Raw genomic sequence first — 24,894 nt, 5'->3', positions numbered from 1 at the left:
TATCGCGGCTGTCCGGGGTGGCCCCTCCATCAAATGGACATGAACAATGCGTTTTTACATGGTGATCTGGATGAGGAGGTTTATATGTTAACTCCACCTAGTTATCGTCGCAAGGGGGAGTCTCTTGTTTGTCGCCTTCACAAATCTTTATATGGTCTCAGGCAAGCCTCCGGCCAATGGTTTTCTAAGTTTTCAGCGGCCTTATGTACTTATGATTTTTCCCATTCCACAGCTGATCATTCTTTATTTATCCTACGTCGCTCCACAACGACTGTTTTTGTCCTCTTATATGTTGATGATATTGTCATCACTGGCTCAGATCCTTCCCTGATACAAAAAGTCCAAGACATGTTGCGTGCCAGCTTCCACATCAAAGATCTAGGACCATTGAAATATTTTTTTAGTATTGAAGTTGCTCGTTCCAAACAGGGTCTCTACTTTTGTCAACGAAAATAAGTTCTTGACATCCTACAGGACAGCGGTTATACTGGTGTACGCCTTACTTCCACCCCTATGGAACGGAACCTCAAACTCACCAATGACATGGGTGATGTTTTGTCGGATCCCTCTTCCTATCGTCGCCTAGTTGGCCATTTGATATATCTTACTGTTACTCGCCCTGATATTGTTCAGGCCATTAATATTCTAAGTCAATTTATGCACCAACCACAGTGACCCCATCTTGATGCTACCCATCGGTTACTTCGATACTTGAAGACTACACCAGGACAGGGCTTGTTTTTTTTGGCAGACTCTGATCTCCACCCATGGGCTTACTGCAATTCTGATTGGGCAAGTTTCCCCATGACACGTCGTTCCACTACTGGATATTATGTTTTGTTTGGATCAAGCTTAGTCACTTGGAAGACTAAGAAATAACATACCAATCATGTTCTTCAGTTGAAAGAGAATACCACGCCATGGCTAATGCTACTTGTGAGCTCACATAGCTTATGTCTCTGTTCCACGACATTGGTCTTGAATGCTCTCTTCCTATTCCTTTGCACTGCAACAACCAGGCAGCCCTCCACATTGCCGCCAATCCCATTTTTCACGAACGAACCAAACATATTGAAATCGATTGTCACCTCGTTCGGGAGAAAACTCAAACCGAATTGATCAAACCTACCAAAATAGCCATGATGTCTTCAACTTGCAGATTTATTTACCAAGGCGCTTGGACAAGATCAATTCCAGATCCTTTCATCCAAGTTGGGCATTCCAAATCTTCACGCTCCAACTTAAGGGGGAGTAATAGCACATGTTTATCATGCCCACGCATGCCACCTCCCATCCTTATCTCTCTGTATCTTTATTTATCATGTATATGTGTACAATCTCAATCATAACTGTAGATTAAGGAATAATTTATTCTAACTGATTCTTGTAACTTGTATATATATTCAGCCATAGCCATTCAATAAAATCAAGCCAATATAGCTCCATATTTTGGCATTGCCATATTTAACAGATATGTCTTGAAGAAGTGTTGCTCTATGGCGGCAACACCAGCAGTGACAGGGGGAGGGCATGTTCAGGAATCCGACAGCCATACCTACGGGGGAGAATCTGAGACAGAGACGATGTTAAGGATGACTTGGATAATGTTGATAATATTAACCTGCTGAGGGTTAGAGGATTTTTTTTTTTTCCTTTTATTTTTGAGATCATGATTTGGTGGATTCCATCAACGAGTATTGCCTTTCGGTCGTTCCCAATCTAATATTTGTCTGTCCCTAAGCTCTACCACCATTTCGACCTGCAATGTCAATTGGGCTTGAAATGCTTGATGTACTTGTTGCTAGTATATGCAAGATAATTCATATCTCACTTTTTTTTTTTTTTGGATATTCTTTGCTTATTGTTTTCTTTGTTGGGCTGTGATAACCACGAATTTTCATTGTTCCCTTTCGATCTTGTTTTCCTGTTAGACGATGTAATCCAAAAACAAAAATCTTCAAAGGCTACTACTAGTCTGGGTGACCAAAACTCCATTTTACACTGATTGATGAGTCTCCACAGTCGCTTTGGTTGTTTAGCATTTGTATACTTCACTAATAAGACAAAGATTATTAAATAGTGATTGCAGATTCTGCATTTTCGGAGATGCTCCCAAGAGGAACTCAATCTCTTCCAGCATGAGTTATGCATACCGTAACAGGATCCTGGATAGGAGCTATATCTCAAACAAATTTCAGAATTTTGCGAATGAATACCTAATGTATCAAGATATCTATTTTTAATATTCGCCATATCAATCAAGGTGTCCACAAGAACCAGTAGCGACAGGGGGCGAGCATGGTACAACCATGGTGATGATGTTGAGGATGACTTAGATGATGATGTTAACTCTGATGAGGGTTAGAGGCTGCCAGATTTCATCTAAGTTGTAGAGTACTGAAGCTTGTACCCTTATAGGCTACTCGCCTCTTTTTTTCCTCAAAACAACCGTTCTCATTGCTCACGTATGTTCCTAATAATTTAATTTGAAAAAGAATCAGAACTAGAATAAATTCATTTAAGATGGAATTCAACCAATTCTCCCAAGCTCCAGAAAACTTGCTACAAGTTAAGTTCATGGTTGAAGCGAATGGGATCGGGGGATGGGATCTGGGATCTGTTCCTTTCAATTTTGATTCTGATAGGAGGAATCAGCCAAAATCAGTGGCTTCTCAAAACCTGTAATTTTTGGAGTTTTTGATTTAATAAACTTGGGGATCCTGCTACAAGAGGTCAGTTTCATTTTCTGCTGGTTTACTAACTAAAAAGAGATCAAACACGAATCCTAATAATTCAAAAGAGCTGGAGAAATCAGTTAGAATCAGTATCAAGATCACCTTCAAATCCTCCAACCATGGCCTGAAGCTTGCAAAATAAAGTGAGAACCAAAAGACCAAGATAAAGACAGGGCACGGCTTGATAATTGGACAACCAGCCCAGTCCACATCCCACCCACAACTACCAACTACTAATTTGTGTAGGCAGGCAAGCAAAAATTCCCAGCAATTACAACAACTAGCTATTAAATGGCTGGCAGGCACACATCTCTTGGTGGAATCAGACGACAATTCAACAAGTAATAAATATATTGCAAGTTGGACTTCACCACCAGCTAAGTTGAATGGTAGTGAAGATAATATCAGGAGTTTCACCTTTGCTCACCCAAGTTTTCAATGACAGTGGCCCTTGTCAAATGGCTTAATTTAAGTTCCATGACCCCATTAGGTTCTTTCCGGCAAGTACTACAAAATAGAAGAATAGGGTCCCAACACTTCTCTTAGTTTTATCTCATAGGAATCCATCTGCAAACCTCATCAGATCTGGGAAATTGACTGTTAAGCCTTAAAACTGGCAAATTATACTTAAAAATTTGCTGCTTCCAACCCCTATGGCAGGGTTTAGGAGACAAATAAAGTAAAGAACCTTGACTTAACTTTTCTCCATATCATCATTTTGCCTACTTAAACAGAAGATAAGATATAGATAGGGGTGTCAAAAAAGCCCGGCCAGTCCAAACCCACCTGATCCCAGACACAGCCTGGGCTGAGGCATTGAGCTGAATCCAGACCAACCCTATATACATTGTCTATCTCAGCCTTCATGTATATGAAAATATGTATCACCACCGAGGCCCATTGACACCCCTAGATAGATAGCCTGTGACCATGACCAAAATATCCTAGCAATACAGCATACCACAGACAAAACTCAGCGAAAACTCATTAAAAAATGGCTTCAAAAGAAAGGAAAGTAAACCAAGATCTTATCCACTACGGTGTTCGATTTAAAAAACCATGGGCAAGAAACACTAGTTCTGGTATCACCCTCTTTAGCAAATCTAAAATAAGCAAGACCTGAAATCAATGGTCTTCTCTTATGTATCAATGGTCTTCCTTCTCTTATGTGATCAAGGCCGCCATTTTACAAATAGGGCACAAATTCTTCTGCATTAGCCATTGTTTAATGCAACCGGTATGGTAATCGTGCCCGCAATCCAGTGTCCCTATATCTTCCCCATCAACATATTCTTCCTGCATAACAGTAAGTTTCTTAACAAATGTACTCCAATCAAACATACTGAAAAGAAATTCAACTGACTCTAACCTGACAGATACAGCATGGTTCAACCTCTGTAGGAGCACTTAAGGAGATTGACAAAAATTTCCGTTGCTTCAGACACTTGAAAATTGTTTCTTCACTCAAACCAGTGTTGACATTTCCAATCCTCTCTTCCAGTGCCAATAGTTCCTAAGATTCCAATTGTCACATCAATTGATAATTTTTTATTCAAAGGCAAGTAAATAATTCCCCAATTTTTTTGTTTTTTTTACCTCATAAGACATGTTATCAACATCAAGCCGCATATCTCTGTGCCTGTCAGGCAGGTCTGCCACCCCATAAAAAACTGATTGGTCAAGGATCAGAACATCCTGGTACATTACCACAAGCAAATCAAATTTCTCAAATTTCAGATCCGGATATGGACAAGTATTTTTATACAAAAGGCAAAAAGAGGTCATATGTTAAAATGTAAGTGAAAGCTGTACAAGTGAAATAAAAAAAATAGAAAAGAAAAGATGCACTATCCACATAATCAACAAATAGGAATGCCAGGGTACTTCGCGAATAAAATTGGATTCAATCAGAGCGTTGGCAGCTAGATTGCACAATGCCCACATTCTTTTCAAATCACTCATAACAGAAGAATTAATGAAAATTAATTAGTTAAGCAATTAACTTAAAGGGAGAGAGTTAGGACTTGAATCCTTGACAGAAGTTACAAAGGCTCAAGTTAATCACAACTTTTTGCAAGTTAAAAATAAATAAAAACTTAAAGAGGACAAAACAGAAAGGGAAAAAAACAGTAGAGCACATTTGACCAACCTAAGCCACTTAACACTGTATTATTTTCTGAGCCCTCTATATGGTGGTTTTGTAAAATACAGAGCTTAAGAGATAAACAGACTAGTACAAGCACAAGGAGAAAAAAATTAAAATATAAATAAAAAATGAAGCTAACCTCGAATCTCAAACTCTCACCCCTACGCATAAGGTCCAAGACATTGCGAATCTGTTACACAAATGTCAGCTCCAATTAAATGCTATTTCAACATAAATATAATTAAGCTTAAAAATTTACAAGGTAGTAGCAGGAGATAATACTACTTTAGAAGGTTATGCCAATCTTCTAGGTAATAAATTTAAGACTATCATAGCTATAGAGACCCAACTTAATGCTACAGAGTAAAGACTTGATTCTCAATACCAAACCAACCCCTCCCCCCCCCCCCCCCCCAAAAAAAAAAAAAAAAACATCTTTGATAATCCGTAGAGTGGGATGCTGATGTTTTGGATTGCTCTGGATAAAGGTAGGTTGAGGTGGGGGTCAGGGAAGGTGCACAACAAGACAATGAAACAGCATCAAGTTTAATGGGTGGAAATATTCCTAATTTAAGGGAATAAAATCCCCAACCTGACTTGCATTTCCCTAACCCTAAAAGAATAACTTGGGTTCATGCTGGTGAATAGAGGATAAATAAAGAAACAAAAAATAAACACAAATATGTAGAGAAACAGGTATAGAGGATGTCTCTCACTCTATTGAGGAAAATACTATCTTACATTTATTGCTAAATGGAAATGTACACAGCCAACTGGTTATATAGTTGCTTCTTTTGATTAATTCTCAAAGCAAGTGCATGATTCAATTGAGTTTGTGACAATTGGTTTTCCCAAAGCCCTCCAAGCCTTGAATTTCCCTAATTAAAATAGTTCATTTCTACTAATAAGACGCTGATTAGGTACTTCCTATTAGCTATCAATGGTTCTAACATTAGGGTGCAAAAATTACACACCAACTTAATTATAAGCAGGTGGACAAGCCTCATTTGGGCCATACTCAAGGTGATGTTTGAGATGTTGGATAAGGAAATAAGGTTGTCAATTCCAAGGAAGCATTTATAATCAACTCAAATTCCTTGTACCCTATGGGTAAACCAACAGTTTGGACCAACAGTTATGCCATTCAAAGAGTATTTCTTCCTTTGGGCAGCTTCCATGTACAAACTTGCAACAATTGAGCACCATATTTCTTCAGGGCATAGGATCAATGGGTCCCCACATACCAAGTTCAATCAATAAACTTGGCTTATCTTTTGGTTTTTTTGGGGATGGAAGGGGTCGGTCTTCATGGATTGGACTTACGGTCATTCGTATAGTTCATTGCTGACACTGACAAAAGAAAATCAATATCTAAAGCTCCTTCAATTTGTGTATCACCAATGCATTTCAGTGTAATAACTTACTGTTATTGATCAGAAAAGATACCTGCTCTCTACTTGGACCATATTCCAAGATATTTAAAATTATGAGTAGGCCACTAGTGCAGTACCCAACAACAAACATGACATGGAACCTTTAAGATAGTTATCAGGACTATTCTAAATCTATAGTCATATTGAACTTTTTTAGTGAAAAAAGCAACAACAAAGTGGTGCAAAAAGAGAGAAGATACACTAGAAAAACTAAATACTCTGTACAAAAGAACAAACCTCAGATACCAGCCTGTTTCTCCCTTCACCAGCAGCAGCCAAAGTCCGCAATGAAAAGGGAATTCCAAGAACACCATCACCTTGTCTCTCTGTCAAGAATGCTGACCTTGAAAGTGGCCGATGATGCCCCTGGTGACTGGCTCCAGAAGGCAGCACCATTTCTTGGGAGGAACCAGAAGGGCCTGAGCGGAGTGCAGGGAAAGTACTAGCCTGGGCTCCCGACTCAGATGTAAATAACGAACGACGAACAAACTCTGATAATCTCTGCTGATGTAATGATGGAGGGTTGGGGTGAGGTATCCAGGTAGGGGCAGATGGATGGACACCTGAACTGGAGCCAATTCGTGATGTGGAAGCAGCATTTCCAAGAATGTTTACATTTCCACTGGGTAAATTCCAACTTGTTGGATCTTGGGCTAGAGTTCTCATCTCAGTTGCTGATACGAACATAGGATGTTCTACGATGGTCCTAGGCATGCTTCTTGGGTTAGCTTCTTCTCGTAATGCAGCACTTCTCTCCCCAGCAACGACAGGAGAGCTTGATAAACTACCAGCCCTGGAATTGGAGGATCCATTCCACGGAAATGGGTGCACATTCCGTCCCAAACCAGGTATGTGCATCACATGAGACTGACTCTGTGGGGGATTCACATTAGCCTGTGATGATGACAGCCTTGACTCTGAGGACTGATTAAATGGGAGCATTCTAGATGCCTGATGGGAAGCCCAAACATGAGAATTCCGTATGGCACTCCCTGTCAACAATGGATTAGGTGATACAGAATCTTGAGATTGGACATGATTAACTCTCACACGGAAATTTCTTTGGGAGCTGTCACCACTAACAGCTACACTTGAAGCAGGATGGCCTCCAGGTGGCACCCTCATACCAACTCCAAATCTTTGAATCGGCTGCTCTACAGGATTAATAACTGGAGGATTTTCCAGAGTAGGTACACTTGAGCTACTAGCACCATTATTGCGAGCAGGAACAGCATGCCATGCACTGCTTTCTGCTTGCTGGAACCAGCTTGGACCTCCACCTAAGGAAGGCTGTCCAGAAGTTCCTTCAAGAGCCTTCCTTTTGCAGGATAAACGTCGACCATCCAATGAACAACCTGGTCTGCCATCATTCTCTTCCAAAATATACCCAGAACTTGCACCAGCAGCAGTCACAAGAGGATCAGAAGAACCACTACCTGATGGAATCTGCTCCATATCTGATCCACCAGACTCAAAAGTATGAGGACTAGCATCATCTTCCATGGCCTGATCACCATTGCTACTGCTTTCTACATAACCTTCATTTAGGTTTATGTTCTGAGCAATACCATCTGAACTGGAGTTATGCAAAAACAAAGGCCCATTTGCAGCTTGATTGCTATTGAGGTTAATATTGACACTCTCCAGAGAAAGAATACTAGTTGGTTCAAATCGCCTTTCTTCTAGCCTTGAACCGACTGCAGCAGGAGCACTCATGGTAGATGACCATCCATGTTCTGTTTTTGTTTCATCACGTGCCTGGCTTCGTGCATTTCCACGAGAACTAGGTTCACCTAAACTCCAGCCACTCAAGCTACGTCCATCCTGATTAACAGCATTTCCATACATAATACTTGTTTCACCAGGTGATAATATATACTCTGGCAACCGGCTTTCTACCGGATTGATCATATTATTCCAAAAAAGTTGCTGATTTACTCCAGGATTACTTGGACTAGATCCATGATCAAACTCAAAAGTTTCAGGGAAGTTATCAACAGTGCTTCTTTGCCCTTGCATTAGGGCCAATTGGTTTTCCCCTCGAATATTCAGACACAAGCAATGATTTGCATATAAGACCTCCCTGGTGGACCTGAGATCAGTGACCTGCATATAGAGATAAAAAAAAGCATCAAGTTTGGAAGTTAAAAAAAAAATGAATCTTAAATACAGGAAACCTTGACGAGAAAGAGAAAATGCACTACAAATGAGCACAAGCTCTCGAGAAAATGCACTACAAATATGAACACACACACACATAAAATACAGCAAACCTTGATGAAAAAGATTGAAAAAAAAAATGCACTAGAAATGAGAGCACATTCACAGATACATACAAGTGCATGCACAAATGCACAACCAAGTGAGATTGTAAGCAGTGAAATTTCCAATAAAAAGGGGGTAAATAGTTCACCATGTAAGCAGTGAAATTTGGAAGGGAATGTGAGTTGATGAAATGAATATGAAAGCCAATCCAACTACTTCCATTCCCTTAACAGCATGACCATCCACATCATCCCCACTCCAGGGACCAGAGGTCTGTTTGTGCAAATTCCCATGCTTTGAAGTTAAAAGAACCACCCATTTTATGAAAGTCGATATCTCTTCAACGGTTAAGCAAAATAGAATGGGAAATGAGGACAGAATATATTATTGGGATTGGGGAGTCCATAAGAGTATTGGCCTCTTAGTCAGCCAAGCATTTGCCCAATTAGATTTGGGTTATGACCCTTGGGTCCTAAGGCTTGGCCCATACCATGTGAGTGAACCTCTTTTTCACTTTCCATTTGCCCAATTAGATTTGGGTTATGATGGCCGATATCATCCTTCTAGAGCGGATGAGGATATTTGCTACAGCTATCAAAAGGAATAAATCTATATGTAAGTATCTATATATGAATGAAACACTTAACAGAGTACTACATAAATCATGTACCCAATTACTGTTTTTTGCCCCTTAGAAGGATGAGCCAATGAACAAATCATTTGCTGCATTCTGACATGTTTTAACCATGGCATAATCACTCTGTTAAGCTTTTCAAACACCCCCCGGCACTGGGAAGGAGACATAACAAAGGGAAAAGTTTTTTTTGGGGGGACAAATAAACAAAGATAAAATTCACTAATGAAGCAACTACTTATTTTCACAATTCAGCACTCGAGAACCTGCTTGACCCTGTCTCCCATCAACTCAAGTACTCAACTAAACCTTTTGGTAACTAAATGGGGTTTGCTACACGAATTCTGTTCCGCCATCAAACTGGAGCTTAATGATCTGAGCAGCGGTACAAGGGTAAGATTTGATAATCACAGTCCAATCTCAACAAAATATCAGAATAAATACAAGGGAAATGTCAATGGTACAAGGCTCCAAGCGTGCTGAACTCATCAGTGATGTGTACCAATGATATTATGATACCAAATTTTTCCTCCTGTCAATGAAGAGCATGTTCTCTCCACCCATATAAGAATCTTCACCTTTCTACCACAAGGAATACGGTAACAACTACATGCAAGTAAAAAAAACTGTGGCAAGCGACAACCCATCTCAGACTGAATAGCCCAAGCAAGTAGAACCATTCCACATTGCACAACAAAAACACACTGATGTATTCTAGGGTAGGGAAGATAGGATTATTAGAACACAAACCCACAAGACAGAATCACAGTGAACCAAACTCACAGAATCTGTGAACAGAATGTAGTAATAGCAATAACTCCTACTGATGGGGACATCATCCCCATTCCTAAGGATTTTCGAAAGGTATACCAAAGGAGATTGAGGCAGTTACATTTGGGATCGAGCTCCCTTTGGTTGGATGGAGACTTCTTTCGATATGGTTTGTGGTGCTGATTTAGTGAAGCTCCTTGCTAGCCCAAGTTCTCTGCTGGTCCAAGTTCTCTGTTTTCTTTTTGGATAAATTACTTTATATGTAATTTTTGGTTCAATCTATTTTGGTTCAGTTGGGTTCAATGTAATTTGGTTCAGTTGTTTAAGTCATAGTCCAGGCCCAGGCCCACTTGGGTCCAGCTCTTTAAGTTGTTAAGTCATAAGCTGATGGGGCTTTATGCTTTTTTGGCACTTCCCCTAGGCTGTTGGACTTTGTGCCCCATCAACAGCCTAGCTAGTTTTTTTTTTGTTTTGTTTCTCTATTTAAGATGTACTAAGCCATTTGGCCAGAAGATGTTGAGACAATGAACAGATGAATGAAGCTTGAATTTCTTGTGTCTCCTCTACTACTACTTGCGTGAAGCATCTCCCTCCCCCTCTGCTGGGTTTTTCTGCATCTTCTCTTCTCCAACACTATTTCAAATCATATAACAGGTAAGGTTTGTGTTACATTTCTTCTTCCCTCTACTTCTTCTTTCTCCAACCCCCCGGCTGCACTGTCAGTCTTCATCTGTTTCTTTCTCTTCTTCTTCTGTTTCTGTTTGAATATTAGTTGTTGTAGCCTTACTTCTTCCCCACCCGATTGCATGAACCCCATCTCTTTTCTTCTCTGTTTGTTCAGCTCATCAGTAACATGAGTTCCTATAATCTCTAGCCTATTGAACATGCTATGCTGAACCTATTTCCTCTTTTTTTATAGCCTACTGTTTGCTTATTTTACTGTGGTATTGTGCAGCATTCTCATGCATGTTTATGTCTGATTTCCTGTTAGAATGTTTGCCTAAGAATAGTACAGCATAAACCATTTTCAGAATCTTGAAAGTTTATGCACTTGATATTGGTAATTTTTGTTCTTGCTTCCCCACCCCCATGTTGCCTACCATGTGTTTGTTGAATTGATGCATGTTGCTTAGACCTATATTGTTCACTGCTACAATTAAATTTTCTGTTTCATTAACTCATGTGGGCTTGTATATGCTGCTGTCCATTCCATTTCATACCTACAGTCCCTTGAGTGTATACCCATGATTGTCCCTATAGTGCGACCCATGTAGGAACCCTAGCTTCTAGGTAACCCCCTACATCACCTACTAACCAATGAGTAGGGCTGATAGTAAAGTCGAAGGAAGGTCCTTGAGGGTTAATTGTGTACCTAAAACCTTGGATTCACCCAATGTACAGATTGCGAGAAAACAGTCAGGAACCAAGGTTTCAAAAATTGATGAATCGGATCAGGAATCGACTGGGACCGATTCCGATTTTTGCCGTTCTGAATTGGAATATTAATCCTGAGATTCCCCTAATTTCAGCCCTTCCAGACCGATTCTAGGGTTAATCGGACAGATTCCGATTCAGATCCCGATTCCTGACTATAAACCCTGTCAGGAGCAGAAATAGAAGTTAAAAAGTGATGGAAAAACTAATGAAGCTTTCAATCGAGCAGTCTGATTGATTCCAGACTTGGATCGAAGTCAACAAGAAGAGGAACAACAACATACTAAAACTCAGATTAATCAGATGGTTAGGTATTCTGGAATCAACAACTGAAGATTATAATATGCAGCTGTCCAGAACACCTATCACAGACACTAACAGGACTAGAAAGAATATCAGAACCAATAGAAATTGAAGAAGAATAATGTTTAGTAATCCAACATCAAAATAAGGACATATATTACCTAGTAAAGACCTGCGAGGCTGCGACAATGATGGAAGACTACTGAACTATCGCTGGACAGAGATGAATGAGATGGTGGAAGGAGATAGGAGAATAGGGGAAAGAGGATATGACCTTGGCTTCACCACCAACCAACATATTGCCTCACCACGATAGGGCTGCTGCTACTTCACCATATGAGCACACACTCACAAGAGCATTCCTTTCTCAATAACCAAAACCGATGGGGATGTTCTCCCTTTCTTGTATTTATAAAATAAAGCAAACCAATTACAAAAATAGAACTCTCCATGCATGGGAGAGCTGGACAGAACAGTACCTTTCTAATAACAATAACAAGAAATAGAAAAGGGTAGTTATTAAAAAGGAAAACTCAAAATAGAAACTGCCTAGCAAATAACTAACTATCCACTACAAGGATATATGAAAATACAAACTGCATAAACAAAAAGATCTCCAAAAATCTTAGAATCATTTACCTCCTCCCATGCAAGCTGGCTATGGGGCCCACTTCTTCCACAAGGAAGCAATCACTCCAAAAAACACCTCCACACAAACGCCAGACTGGGTCCCACAAACATCTGGAAAATCTTTGCTTTAAAACCCATCTGTTTGATGGTTACCTGGGCAGAAACTTGGACTTGACCAGGGGCATTAAGCATGACCAACACATGGGCCTGAACATCACTAAGACCGACGACCAGAAAAGCCCTTGGTTTGGGCTAGATATGTCTTAACCCATCTGAATTATTTAGGGGCCTGTTTGGCCTGGCCTTGCACTGCATCACACCTAAGAATGCACCATAGTTGTCACGGTGTCACGGCGATCCAAGTCGGTGGGGGGGTGTCACATCGATATATCGACATGGCGAGCATGTCGACCATGTTTTATTTCTTATTTTCTCTATTTTTAATGTTTTAATAGATGTATACTCAAGCCATGTTTTATTTTTTCTCTATTGTTTCTCAAGTTTTAAGAAGAAAATTCAGAAATCGAAGAAGAAATCGAAGAGGGAAAGAAGACAGGAAGAAGAAATCGAAAGAAATTGAAGAGGGAAAGAAGAAATCGAAGAGGGAAGAAGAAATCGAAGACAGGAAGAAGAAATCGAAGAGGGAAAGAGAGACAGGAAGAAGAAATCAAAGAGGGATGCCATGGCGTAGGTCGCCATGCAGCCCTCTCCAGCGCCAGGACGCCATGGCGACGCCATGAGCCCATGACAACTATGGAATGCACCCAACCATAGTAGTCAAGGCATCGCCTAGACATCAGGTTCTTTCTTGGGTCCAAGGCGACAGCACACCTTGTTGACATTCCACGAGTTTACGTTGATTTTATGTTTATTAATTTGTTTTTTTTTTATAAATATTCTTATATTATATCCTATACTTTGTCTATAATATGTTGATTTTCTCATGTTAGGAATTAGGTCATTACCAGCATAATTATATCATATTGCAGTGATATGACTTCAATATTGCATATGAGCATAATTATATAAATTTATCATTGATATATGACATATAGTCATATACTGCACGTCTAGGACGCTTTGGGTCACCTAGTCGCATTGACAACTATGCACCCAATCTTACGACTCCGCTGGAGCATGCCACAAGTGTTTTCCTTATCCTACATAGAGCTCCATATTTTAGCAGTGCAAATAAGGACCTTCATCAAAATCTCAGAACCAGGAAGAAAGAACCGGTCGATAAATCTACAATTGGTCCAACTACTAGATTAAGCCCTATTAGAGTGAAATGTGAAAACATCATGAATAAAATAAGAAAGAGAGATAGCTAACAAAGACCGCTACAAGTGCAAAGATCCTACTTTAACACACTGCTACAGAAAGAACAAATATCAGCTACTAAAATACCTCTATGAAGAGATACAACAAAGAGACAAGGAACCACAAACTCTGGGGTAGATCTCTGCTCAAGATTTCTTACCAAAACCTAACTATCTAATGAATTGTGACAATACTCCCCCAAGGAAATGCAAGTGTGACTTTATCTGCCTTGTCAATATTCACTCCATTGGATGCATCCATTACGTTCCCTGATCACTTCAGGTCATGAACTACGAGTTGTTCTGGCTTTAATGCTTGCAAAGCTGATCCACTGAAACCTTAAGGTTGGAAAACTTCTCCACCATGAATGTTGGGCTACCATAAGTCTATGCACCATTCTAATTGTCTCTTATCTTCATTAGGTTGACAAAAGAATGGTCTGTGGAATGTACATTTCCATTATATAACTATAATAATAGAAGATTTTCCCGTGTAACTCATACTCTCATAGTACCAATTTCTTGATCAGAAAAACTCTAGTTTGTCAAGAATTGATCTAATATCAAGCGAACAATATTATAAAAATAAAGATTGCCAAAACCAAATAACAACTAGAAACACCCATATGAACATTTTCTTTAGGGAAAGCTACTCAAAAATCCCAACTTCCAGATTCAATAATATTTTGCAGTACATTTAAGGCATGAATGTGAGGAATTATATGTCTAAGAAACTAAGACACAGAAATTAGCTTCCGGGGAAAAGTCAGAAATATAAAAAGGAATGTTGGTTTGTGCTCTAGGTTTTAAAAGAGGAATTGGTTCGGGTTAATTGCCCGATTTGAATCAGAATTTGCCAATCCGAATTGCAATTTTACCTGTTTCTAAAAAGGTGTTTTGATGGAGTCCTGACCAATTCCAGCCGATTCTGATGCAGATTTGATCAGATCTGACGGGCCACCGAGTAATGGCCCCACTAATGGAATGTAAGAGATCCGGATCTGACAGCTAGATGTGGCCAGAACTGCTCTCAAAATTAATGGTCTGATTTTCAAAAGAATAACTACCAAGTTCAAGGATAATTTCCAGAAATAAAACAGAATTTAATTAGCCCAATCAATGGAGATTGATGTAGTGCAATTGAGAGGAGAGAGAAAGAGAGAGCTGATAGTACTAGTAAGGTAAGGAAGGAGAGAATATGTAAGTTGTGATGGCAATGAAGGAGATAAAATCCTCCTTTAAAATAGGATCTAAAACTGAACAAATAAAAAGAAAAGAGAGAAGAAGGAGAGAGAAAAGATCAGTGAGTGAGTGTGCGTGTGTGTGTGTGTGTGAGAGAGAGAGAGAACCAGCTCATAAAAGAAGGGAAAACGAGAGGGAGAGATGAAGAAAAAAAAGAGAAGAGAAAGAAATGAAGGGAGAGCGCTAGCATGGGGAGGGGAGTGAATACTCTTCAGCCATCAATGGCAACAACCAAACCAAATCAATTCATTCAAAATCATAAATCATGGGGGTTGATTACATATATATAGAGACCCAAAACCAAAAATAGACTCCACTAAGGACTCTTTAACTTTCCTACTCTAAATAAACAACTAAAGCACAAAAGTCATGGCCACGTTATGAGGGTTTATTGTCTTATTTTATTTGTTATTCAATCTTGTGGTCAGGCTGGGATAGTAAATATTAAATTCCAGATCTGATTAAGTCTTAGTTTCCTGTTTTAATTTACTTTCCTTATTAGTTTAGGAAACTCCATCTTATCCAATGCAAGAGTTCTCTTTTCTTTTCTTTTTTTTGTTCAAGTGTTTGGTTAGTTAGGAACTCTTCCAAAGCAGGTTACTTGTTAGGAAGTTAAATTAGTCCATGTCACTCCTTTTTCTGTCCACTCATGGGAGAAGTTTCTTTCATCTTTTCCTTATAATCTTATTCAGTTTAGGATACTGCACATACCTCGGCGCAACAGTAAGGTTGCTCCATTGCAACCTAGTGGTCGGGGGTATGAGTAAGGAAACAGTCTCTCCGGGAAGCAGGAGTAAGGCTGCGTACATTATGGCCCTCCCCCAGACCCTGCCATAGTCGAAGCCTCATGCACTGGGTACGCCCTTTTTTTAGGATACTGCCACATCAGCCCATTGATTGGCATGTGTAGAGTCTATCTTGTTTTAGTTTTCAGTATTATTTAAAGTAATGTAGGCCTAAGGCCACCCCCAAGATTTGATGAATGGAAATTAATTGATTTAGTTAATACTGAGGCTGTTGCCTCTCTTGCTCTCATTCCTCTCCCTTTCTCTCCTCATTCCCTTCCCAACAATTGGATTTTCTGGTTCTCTTCTTTCTTCTCCCTCTTCTCCTTTTCTGTACTGATCTGATCCACCACCATCAGATCGTCCAATTGATCTGCATCTCTTCCCATGGGTTGAGAAAGAACCAGTTCATGCGAAGGGAAAACGAGGGGGAGAAATACGAAAGAAAGAGGAGAGAAAAGAAGGGAAAGAGCTAGCATGGGGAGGAGAGAGAACACTCTTCAGCAATCAATGGCAACAACCAAACCAAATCAATTCATTCCATTCAAAACATGACAAAATCCAGGGTCGAAAATCCGACTCGGATCGTTTTGGCCCACCCAGTTTCTAAATGGCTCAACAATTAAATATAATGGCCAACTCGTAAATAATCAGTGTGTTTGAGGTGCTACTTGATAAACAAAAATGAAATAATAAAGAATGATTTTTAATTACTGACGAGAGGCAAAGTAGGAATAGGTAAAATAAGGACAACAAAGGTTAAAAGAAATAGGCAAGGGCAGCACACAGTTGTCAAGGCGTCGCCTAGGCAGCGCCTTGGCGTCCAGGCGGAAAAATAGGTACTTGGTGGTAGGCCTCCTTATTGGAGTTAAGAAAAGCGACGCTTTATCACGCATTGTGTCCAAGGCGGTCACTTTTCTGTGTTACTCTATTTTTTTTTATCTATTTTTTAACTTTATTATGTATTTCAAGTTATTCGATTTATTAACTTGTCATTGGCGGGTGTATATGGAGTATCTACACTGAGATACATTGGATCAAGCCTATGAAATCCCTTTCCCATTTCTCTTGTCCAAAATCCTTGACCTCATCTCTCGCATGCTTGAGAGAAATCCAGAAACCCTGGCAGCGGTGATTGCAATCATCAATTCCGGCTCCGACAAGTGTTCTCCGGCTACTTTGGCTCCGGCGAGTCTTCGACCGGCTACCCCGGCTCCAGCGAGGTAAGTAACTTAGCGTACTAGTGTTCTTCATCTTCTTCTTCTCTGTTTTTTTGCCTTTTTTTTCTTATGCTGCTCCCTGCCCCCTGCTCTCGTCGTCTTCTTCTTCTCTGTTTTTCGTTTCTGATTTTTCTCTAATACTGCTCCCGTCTTCTTCTTCTTCTCTGTTTTTCCTCTTCTTTTTTTTCCCTTATGCTGCTCTCTGCCCCTGCTCACGTCTTCTTCTTCTTCTCTGTTTTTTGTTTTTTTCTTATGCTGCTGCCTGCCCCTGCTCACGTCTGCTTCTTCTTCTAGACTTCTACTCTATTTTTTTTTTCTTTGGTCCCATGCTGCTGCTACTGCTTCTTATCCTTCTATATTTTTTTTTTGGTAATGAACTAATGATGCACACTCATGACTCATGCTTCCGATGCTTCTTCTACCTTTTTAATTTTTTTTTGTGCAACACTGTAATGTTGCTTCTTCTAGGACTTCGTGAATTACTAAGTAAGAAAATGCTGATTAGTGATTTGTGCTAGTTGGATGGCATTATGTCTTTTTTTAATGCATTATTCCTTTTAATTCATATTGGTAATTTGGTATTCACTTATTTGTTTCAATACTTTAATTAATTTATGATGTTTCTGAATTTTGATGTATCATTTATGGTTTTTGTCTTTTTGAGGACTTGAGGTGGGGTAATGTTAATTTTTAATGATATAAGGTATGATGTATTGATGTTAGAAAAGGGGGGGGGGGGATTCACACTTGACCGCCTTCTAGGTGGGCACCTTACCGCCTAAGTGCTTAGACAGACCTCCACCGTCTTGGATCGCCTTGTTGTCTTGACAACTATGAAGAGCAGTCTTGGAAATCAGGAAATAGAGGTGTTAAAAACAACCAATGAAGGTTGTCTTCAACCTTTGAGTTCAAGCTACAACCAGTGGAGGTTGCTTAGATTCCAAGTGAAGGTTCTCACAGCTTAAGCCTTGAAATGGTCTGAAACTGCAAGCGAAGGACGGAAACTCGATGCTCTCTCGATTCTGACAGATAGACACCTCAAAACACCAATCAAAGAGGAGTAGTTGTGTCTAAAACTCAGATCTGGCAGTAGAAGTTCAGGCTAGTTCTGAGATCTGTTAAGATCTCTTACCAGAGAAAATATTCTGGATCTGGATTCCTGAGTTTCAATCGCCTAAGGGCAGTGATTCACATACTTGTCAAGGCATCCAGGCGGCTTGGGCACCTTGGACGCCTAGGCGGGCACCTAGGACACCTTGCCCGCCTAATTGGTGTCGCCTGGAATTTGGACCCTCTCCACCGCCTTGGGTCGCCGAGGCGCCGTGACAACTATGGTGATTCAAGCTCCAAATTTTCAAGCCCAATTGATTATCTCTCAAGGGGTTCAAACGGTTCTATTGAGGGTTGCAATCACCGCCCAACAGAATATCAATGGCAACAAAACATAGAGATGAAATAACAAGAGAGGAAGAAGATTAGAGAGAGTACCTGAGACGAGAGAGAATATCAGAAAGGAAGAATAACAAAGGAAAAGAAGAAAAAAATATAAGAGGAGAGAGAAGAGAGGCAAGTGAAAGAGCACACACTCGCAGTTCTTGGCAACAACCACCAAAACTCATTCTTCATTCAAAATCTCAAATCTGTCTTTCTTTGGTTACAACCTTGTATTTAAAGAAGATAATAAAAGACTCCAAATCCTTAACCAAAACTAAAATAAAACTTGACTCTAACCTGGACTGTAAAACTGAAATAAAATCCTAAATCAAACTCTACCACTACTTAGCTAATTAAAACTAAAACAAAAAGATTACAAGATAAATCCAAATAATAAAAATCTAAATAATTAAATTAATTAAAATATCCTATTAGACCCTGTTCATCTCAATCTTAGCTCCCCAATGGATTGGGCCGGTCCATGGAAGTGATCCTGCATCAAAACCATAAACCATGGGGGATGGTTACATATTTATTGAAGCCCAAAACCAGAGATAGACTCCACTAAGGACTCTTAACTTTCCTACTCTAAATAAAAACTAAAGCAAGCAAAGCTGTGGGCTAGTTATGAGGATTTATTTTTCTTATTGTATTTGTTATTCAGACGTGTGGTATGGATGGGATACTGGATATTAAATTCCAGATCTGATTAAATCTTAGTTTCCTTATTAGTTTAGGAGCTCCATCTTATCCGATGCAAGAGTTCTATTTTCTTGTTTGTTTTTCTTTCTTTAAGAGTTCGGTTAGTTAGGTACTCTTCCAAAAGCAGCATGTGGCTGGAGGAAGTTTCCTTATTTATTTGGGTTACTTGCCAGGTAGTTTAATACAATACAGGGTTTTGAAAACCCCATTGGGGATCGCTATGGGCCCACCCAAGTGCCAAAGCAGGTCAATATGTAACGGTAGTGGCAATCTTGTAATTAACCAGATTTTCAAGGAGCTGCTTGATAGGTAAAAGAGAAAAGGACACAAAGGGGTCTAAGATTTATAGATCAGGGTAATCTTGGAAGCAATACAAAAATAAGGATACAACAACAACTCAACCTTATCCCAACTAAATGGAGTCGGCTACATGGATCCTTGCAAAGACCAATGATAATAGAACAAGTAAAGACAAGGACACAAGAACAACTACAAACTAGTTGAAAACAAACTAACTAGGGTCGGCTACACTAATACTTGCCCTCCAATCAGCTCTATTCGACATCATATAAGAAACAAGGCCTAAACTATGCATGTCTTTCCTCATCACTTCTCCTATGGTCATTTTAGGACTGCCCCTAGCTCTTTTAGTACCTTCAATCTGAATCAAGTCACTCCTCCGAACTGGAGCATCCGAAGGCCTCTCCGTTGAACATGACCATACCACCTCAGACAACATTTTCGTAGCTTATCTTGAATCAGGGCTACTTCCAAATCAGCTCTTACATGATCATTCCTTATTTGATCCTTCTTGGTTTTGCCACTCATACATTCCAACATTCTCATCCCCACTATACTTAGTTTATCTGTATGATGCTTCTTAACTGCCTAGCACTCCACACCATACATCATAGCTGGTCTTATGACTGTTTTGTAAGATTTTCCTTTAAGCTTTAAAGGATTACGTCGATCACATAACACTCCAGATGCACCTCTCCACTCCATCCATCCTACTTTCATTCTCTGTGAGACATCATCTTCTATATCACCTTCCTTACTGATAATTGATCCTAGATACCGAAAATGGTCACTTTGCGGAATCTCCATCTCATCAACTTTCACCCCCTCATTATCCTTCCCAGAGTTACTAAGTTACACACCATATACTCCGTTTTCGTTCTACTTACCCAATCAAAGGGAGAGCAAAAATAGAAAGACAAAAAAAATATGATGAGGCTTTAAAGCATACCACAGTTTGAGGTTGTCTTCAACATTCAACCTCACAACACCTCTAATGACAGTAAACCAGGAAAAGGTTGTGGTTGATTAAATTACACTCAACCAAATAGGCTCAGATGGGCCTGAAAAATCAGAGGTAGGTTGTTTAATTCTCTAAGCTAATAACTCCATCACACAATTTAGCGATTCAACAAGGACCCATGGTAATCAACTTAAACCATGGCCGGCGAGAAGATCAAACAAAGTTTTATTGCAGGTTTTGATATCAGTGGAGGGAAGGATTTAAGGAACATGCACCAGGTGTTTGGGTCATCCAAAAGGGGTGAGTTAATTCCCAAAACCCTAGGTTAATTGGGTAAGTATTCAAAGAGTTCGAACACAATATCCATGGCCACAAATAATGCCAAGAAACAGAGTAACAGCAAGAGAAGAAAGAAAGAAAGAGGAATGGAGAACACTCCTACGATGGGAGGTTCTGAACACAGGGAAGAGGGGAGGGACGACAACCAAGCTGCCCCAAGCCACGCAGGCAACACTCAACTAAAACTCAACTTTTCATTCTTCTAATCTCCATCGTATTACAAGCATATTTAAAAGAAAATAAATTACATCCAATAAGGAAACTAATCTTAAGCAAATCCCTTTGTAGCTAACTCTATTTAAAGCTCCCATATAAAAAGACAACTAAAATTGGGTGAGGAACTCCGCCAATGTTTGCTGCAGGTCCCAAGCCCGCATAGAGGACACACATAGGTAGAAGAACTTGAGAAGATGGTCTTCCGCAAAGAAGATGAAGGTCTTCTGCAAAGAAGATGAAAGTCTTCCGTGTATTTGAAGAATCATAGAGCTGAAAGCTACATCAAATGGAAGATTCCTTCAAGTCAGAGCATAAAAATTTGATCTGATTGAAATATCTTTAAGATCCTACTATGTATGGTCAACAAGATGAGAAATGCACAGAAAATGACATCAAATATGGACTTAATGGTAATACCAAGAAGCTAGGTGGTTTGACTTAGAAGAGTGTCCAAGTCTATTGTCCAAGAACTTCTGTGAACATGGATTAACAACTGAGCTTTAAATGTCCACAGACGACCTTCACGGTCTTCCGTGTGATCTTTTGTGCATGTCCGAGAGTTTAAGAGTTTGTGTCATCTCAGACAGACGATGTAGCAATCTTCCGCGCCCATCTTCCGTGGGAGTCTGAGAGTGACCAACTCAAGTCCCTGCAGTCTTGGTTTTCCGTGACTATCATGCAGTCTTCCATGGGATAGTAATTTAATGCTACGTGGTCAAGAAGTTGAAGTCTTTGACTATCTATTAATGACCACTTGGACTATAACCACTTGAGTGGAACTCTTAAACATCTTCACTGATTTTGAGGAGCTCCAACAACTAGTTTCTCTTGGTAATCTAAGTTGAATATTGGAGACCTAAAATGGACTTAATGTTACTAAGTGTTTTGAAGTTTTAGTGGTTCTCCAACAACTAGTTTCTCTTGGAAATGAAAGTGGAATTCAAAGTTCAAAGGAGAAGCTTAGCTTGAGTCCTAACGGCCAGTTTAACAGCTAGTTCGTTTTGCCTATAAAAAGGTGGAGTCATTTGATGTCTTAATCAATCAAAAAGATCAACAAGGTTACATCAATCAGCAAATGTGCAAAAAGAGAAAAATATCATTTTGACCTGCTAAAATCGAGCTTCACTGGCCATATCATCCTGAGAAAGTGTTGTTGCTGCTGTGTTGTCTGAGCCGAAGTGAAAGATCATCTTGAAAAGGGCAAGATCTGTGCTTAAACGTGTAAAGTGATTTGTAAAACATCTTGTTGTTGATCATAAGTGTGCAGAAAAGGTTACAGTAATCCGGCTTGAAATAAGAAACCATTGTATGCTGTAAAAAGATGGTCTATGTGACCTTGGTGTAAAATCCTTTTGTGCACTCTAAATCTTTTGTGCAGTGGTGTGTGCATTGTCTCTCCCTCACTCTCTCTTGCAAGTAAACTGGTAATATCCCTCATGGCACTACCTTTTCTTGTTGTTTCTTTATTTTCTCTTGTTGGTTATTGTCTGATGAACTTAGGTTTTGTTTTGGTTTGGGTTTAGTTTGCCACGATTTGTTTTAATGGGCAACAACCCAATTCACGGATCAGACCCTCTGATCTGCTGATATACAAAATCACCTTAAATCTGGTCCTTTTGATTCCAGATTCTGAAGTTTTAATTACTGTTACAAATCCAGCCTTTGGATTATTGTTATACTCTGGGAATTTGTTGAACTATCGGACTACTACTATAGCTGACCAGAGTTGGAAACCCATCCTGACACAGCACCCAAACCCGATTTGGGTTTGTTTTGGGCCCACCCCGGACAATAGGACTCAATTAATCAAAGATAATGACGATTTTTGTAAACTCGGTAACAGTCCAGCACCTAATGAGTAAAGTAACCAATGAAGAGGACCCAACTGTAAATAAGATTTTGAAAGAAGAATTTTCTGGATTATAAGTGAGAGTGGGGTTAAAACAGGAACAACATAAGAATAGGGACCCTTATGTAATAAATGTAAGGGCTTAGGAACTCCATATGGTCTTTTCTTTCTTCTTGCTCTTCCCCTTCTCTTCCATTTATCCCACCACCAGCAGATCCTCCGATTGATCTGCATCTCTTAATGCGGGGATGAGAGAGAACAAGCTCAAAGAGAAGACAAAACTAGAGGGAAAAATAAGAAAGGAGAAGGAGAAAGCTAGCATGGGGAGGAGAGAGAATACTGTTTAGGAGGGTCATAATGTACGCAACCTTCCACTTTGCAGAGAGTCTGTTTCCCAACAAATCAATTATTCCATTCAAAACCATACATCATGATGGATGGTTACACTTACAATATATATCGAAACCAAGAAACCAGAAATAGACTCCACTAAGGACTATTAACTTTCCTACTCTAAATAAACAAACAAAGCACACAAAGTAATGGGCTAGTTATAAGGGTTTATTTTCTTACTTTATTTGTTACTCAGTCTTGTGGTCAGGGCTGGAATACTGAATCATGAAGATTCTGAATCATGACCAAATCACCATAGCATAGATACTAGACAACTTTTCTATTTAATATTAATAACAACAATAACAGGGAGGAAAACAAGGAATGTATCAAGAGTCGAAGCAACAAAATGAAGAGCATAAAAATTTCAAGAAAAAGGAACCCAGGCTTAAATTGAGGATGGAGGTGAGAGGATGGTTCATCATGAGAGACACCAATAGCAAAACCTACGGTGATGCTCACTCGTTGTGACAGGCAGTGAAACCACTCAATCAAAAATTCTGAAGCAGACAGAAAGGACTTCCAAATAGAAAGAATTCAATTAGTTAGGCCATCATTAGTACACAAAATCCCCTCACCCCAAAAACATAGAGTATTCATCCACTTGAAAAGACACAAATTAGCACATTTCAATCTACCATGGTTGTAGACTAATTAAGTCTAACCTCCAGTACTTCTTACTGTAGGCCAGTAGCTTCAGCTTTCTCAAGAATTTATAAGCTCCAAAACCTGTTTCAGCATCACAGCCACCCAAATAAAAAGGAATACCCCACATTCAATCAGAACAATCATCTAACTTAAAGGACAATGAAACTCTAAATAGGAAAATGTAGAGGACCAAAAGAAAAAAATCTAACAGTGCAGGCATGCATGAATGAAATTTGTATTATTCATTCCAGCATGTGAAGTACATGCAGAAATTCACAAAGTAACCAAAGTTTACAAAGAGTCAATGACCAACAAGACCGCTCATTGATGGGAGTGTCATAACAAAACGCAACATTTCATCACAAATGGATGACAACAAATACAAGAGAAGCAAACACCGAATGAACCACATGATTTTTTTCTCTCGAAAAAAATAGAAGAGCCCATTACCGCTGAGAAACCCTAAACGAGTGTCGCCGTCCTTATTTCCCGACAAAATTCTTTCGAATAAAAAATCGCAAATTTCCTCGAAACTCCTAAAACCACAGAATTATAGCCCATTAAATCTAAGAAAACTTATTAGCGAAACTAAAATCATCAAAAAAGAAAAAAAGAAACCTTTACCTGATTAACACAGGAGGATAACGATCTGCTACGAAGATCGATAGATTTATCAATCGCCCTTCGCCGGTCAGTGGCTGAAACAAAAGGGAATTTTTTTTTGTTCTTCAAAAAAAAAAAAGGAACGCCAGAACCCAGAAAGAGCTGTAAAGAGAGGTCTCGCTTGCTCTCTCCGCAAATGTATTCTCCCTCTTCACCCCTCTCTATCTCTCTCTGGTTTTTCTTCTTAAAAGAGAGATGAAACGAAAGCCATTTGAAGAAACAGATGGAAAGGAAAGATTTTGAGAGATGCGTTGCACTTGGAAAAGAAAGAGAAAAAGGAAAATGGGGTGGAGAGATTTGAGGGGTTCCGGAACTTAGTTGTTGGGGGAGAAGAACGAGAAGAATGAAGGGGTTGGGTTGGAACGGAAAGTAAATAAATGATAATACCAATAATAATTTGACAGACGAATTCAATCTTTCTCTCTTCTCTCTCCCTCTCTCTCTCTCTCTCTCTCTCTCTCTCTCTCTCTTT

General features: G+C 39.5%; 1 protein-coding gene across 1 annotated transcript; it reads right to left on the bottom strand.

The window, feature by feature from the left end:
* Positions 1-3,886: 3,886 nt before the first annotated feature.
* Positions 3,887-24,463, bottom strand: LOC122661554 (probable E3 ubiquitin-protein ligase HIP1). Its single transcript, XM_043856976.1, has 9 exons — positions 24,384-24,463; positions 23,793-23,840; positions 10,373-10,377; positions 10,219-10,229; positions 6,552-8,422; positions 5,021-5,071; positions 4,332-4,430; positions 4,105-4,248; positions 3,887-4,031 (listed from the first exon to the last, which is right to left on the bottom strand). The coding sequence occupies exons 5-9, from the start codon at positions 8,331-8,333 to the stop codon at positions 3,900-3,902; spliced, it is 2,208 nt and encodes a 735-aa protein (XP_043712911.1). The 5' UTR covers positions 8,334-8,422; positions 10,219-10,229; positions 10,373-10,377; positions 23,793-23,840; positions 24,384-24,463; the 3' UTR covers positions 3,887-3,899.
* Between the last annotated feature and the right edge of the window lie 431 nt (positions 24,464-24,894).

This window comes from Telopea speciosissima, chromosome 5 (assembly GCF_018873765.1).
Source record: "Telopea speciosissima isolate NSW1024214 ecotype Mountain lineage chromosome 5, Tspe_v1, whole genome shotgun sequence".
Lineage (NCBI taxonomy): Eukaryota > Viridiplantae > Streptophyta > Magnoliopsida > Proteales > Proteaceae > Telopea > Telopea speciosissima.
Note: the sequence above shows the minus strand (reverse complement) of the source record. Positions and strands in the feature narration are given on the sequence as shown.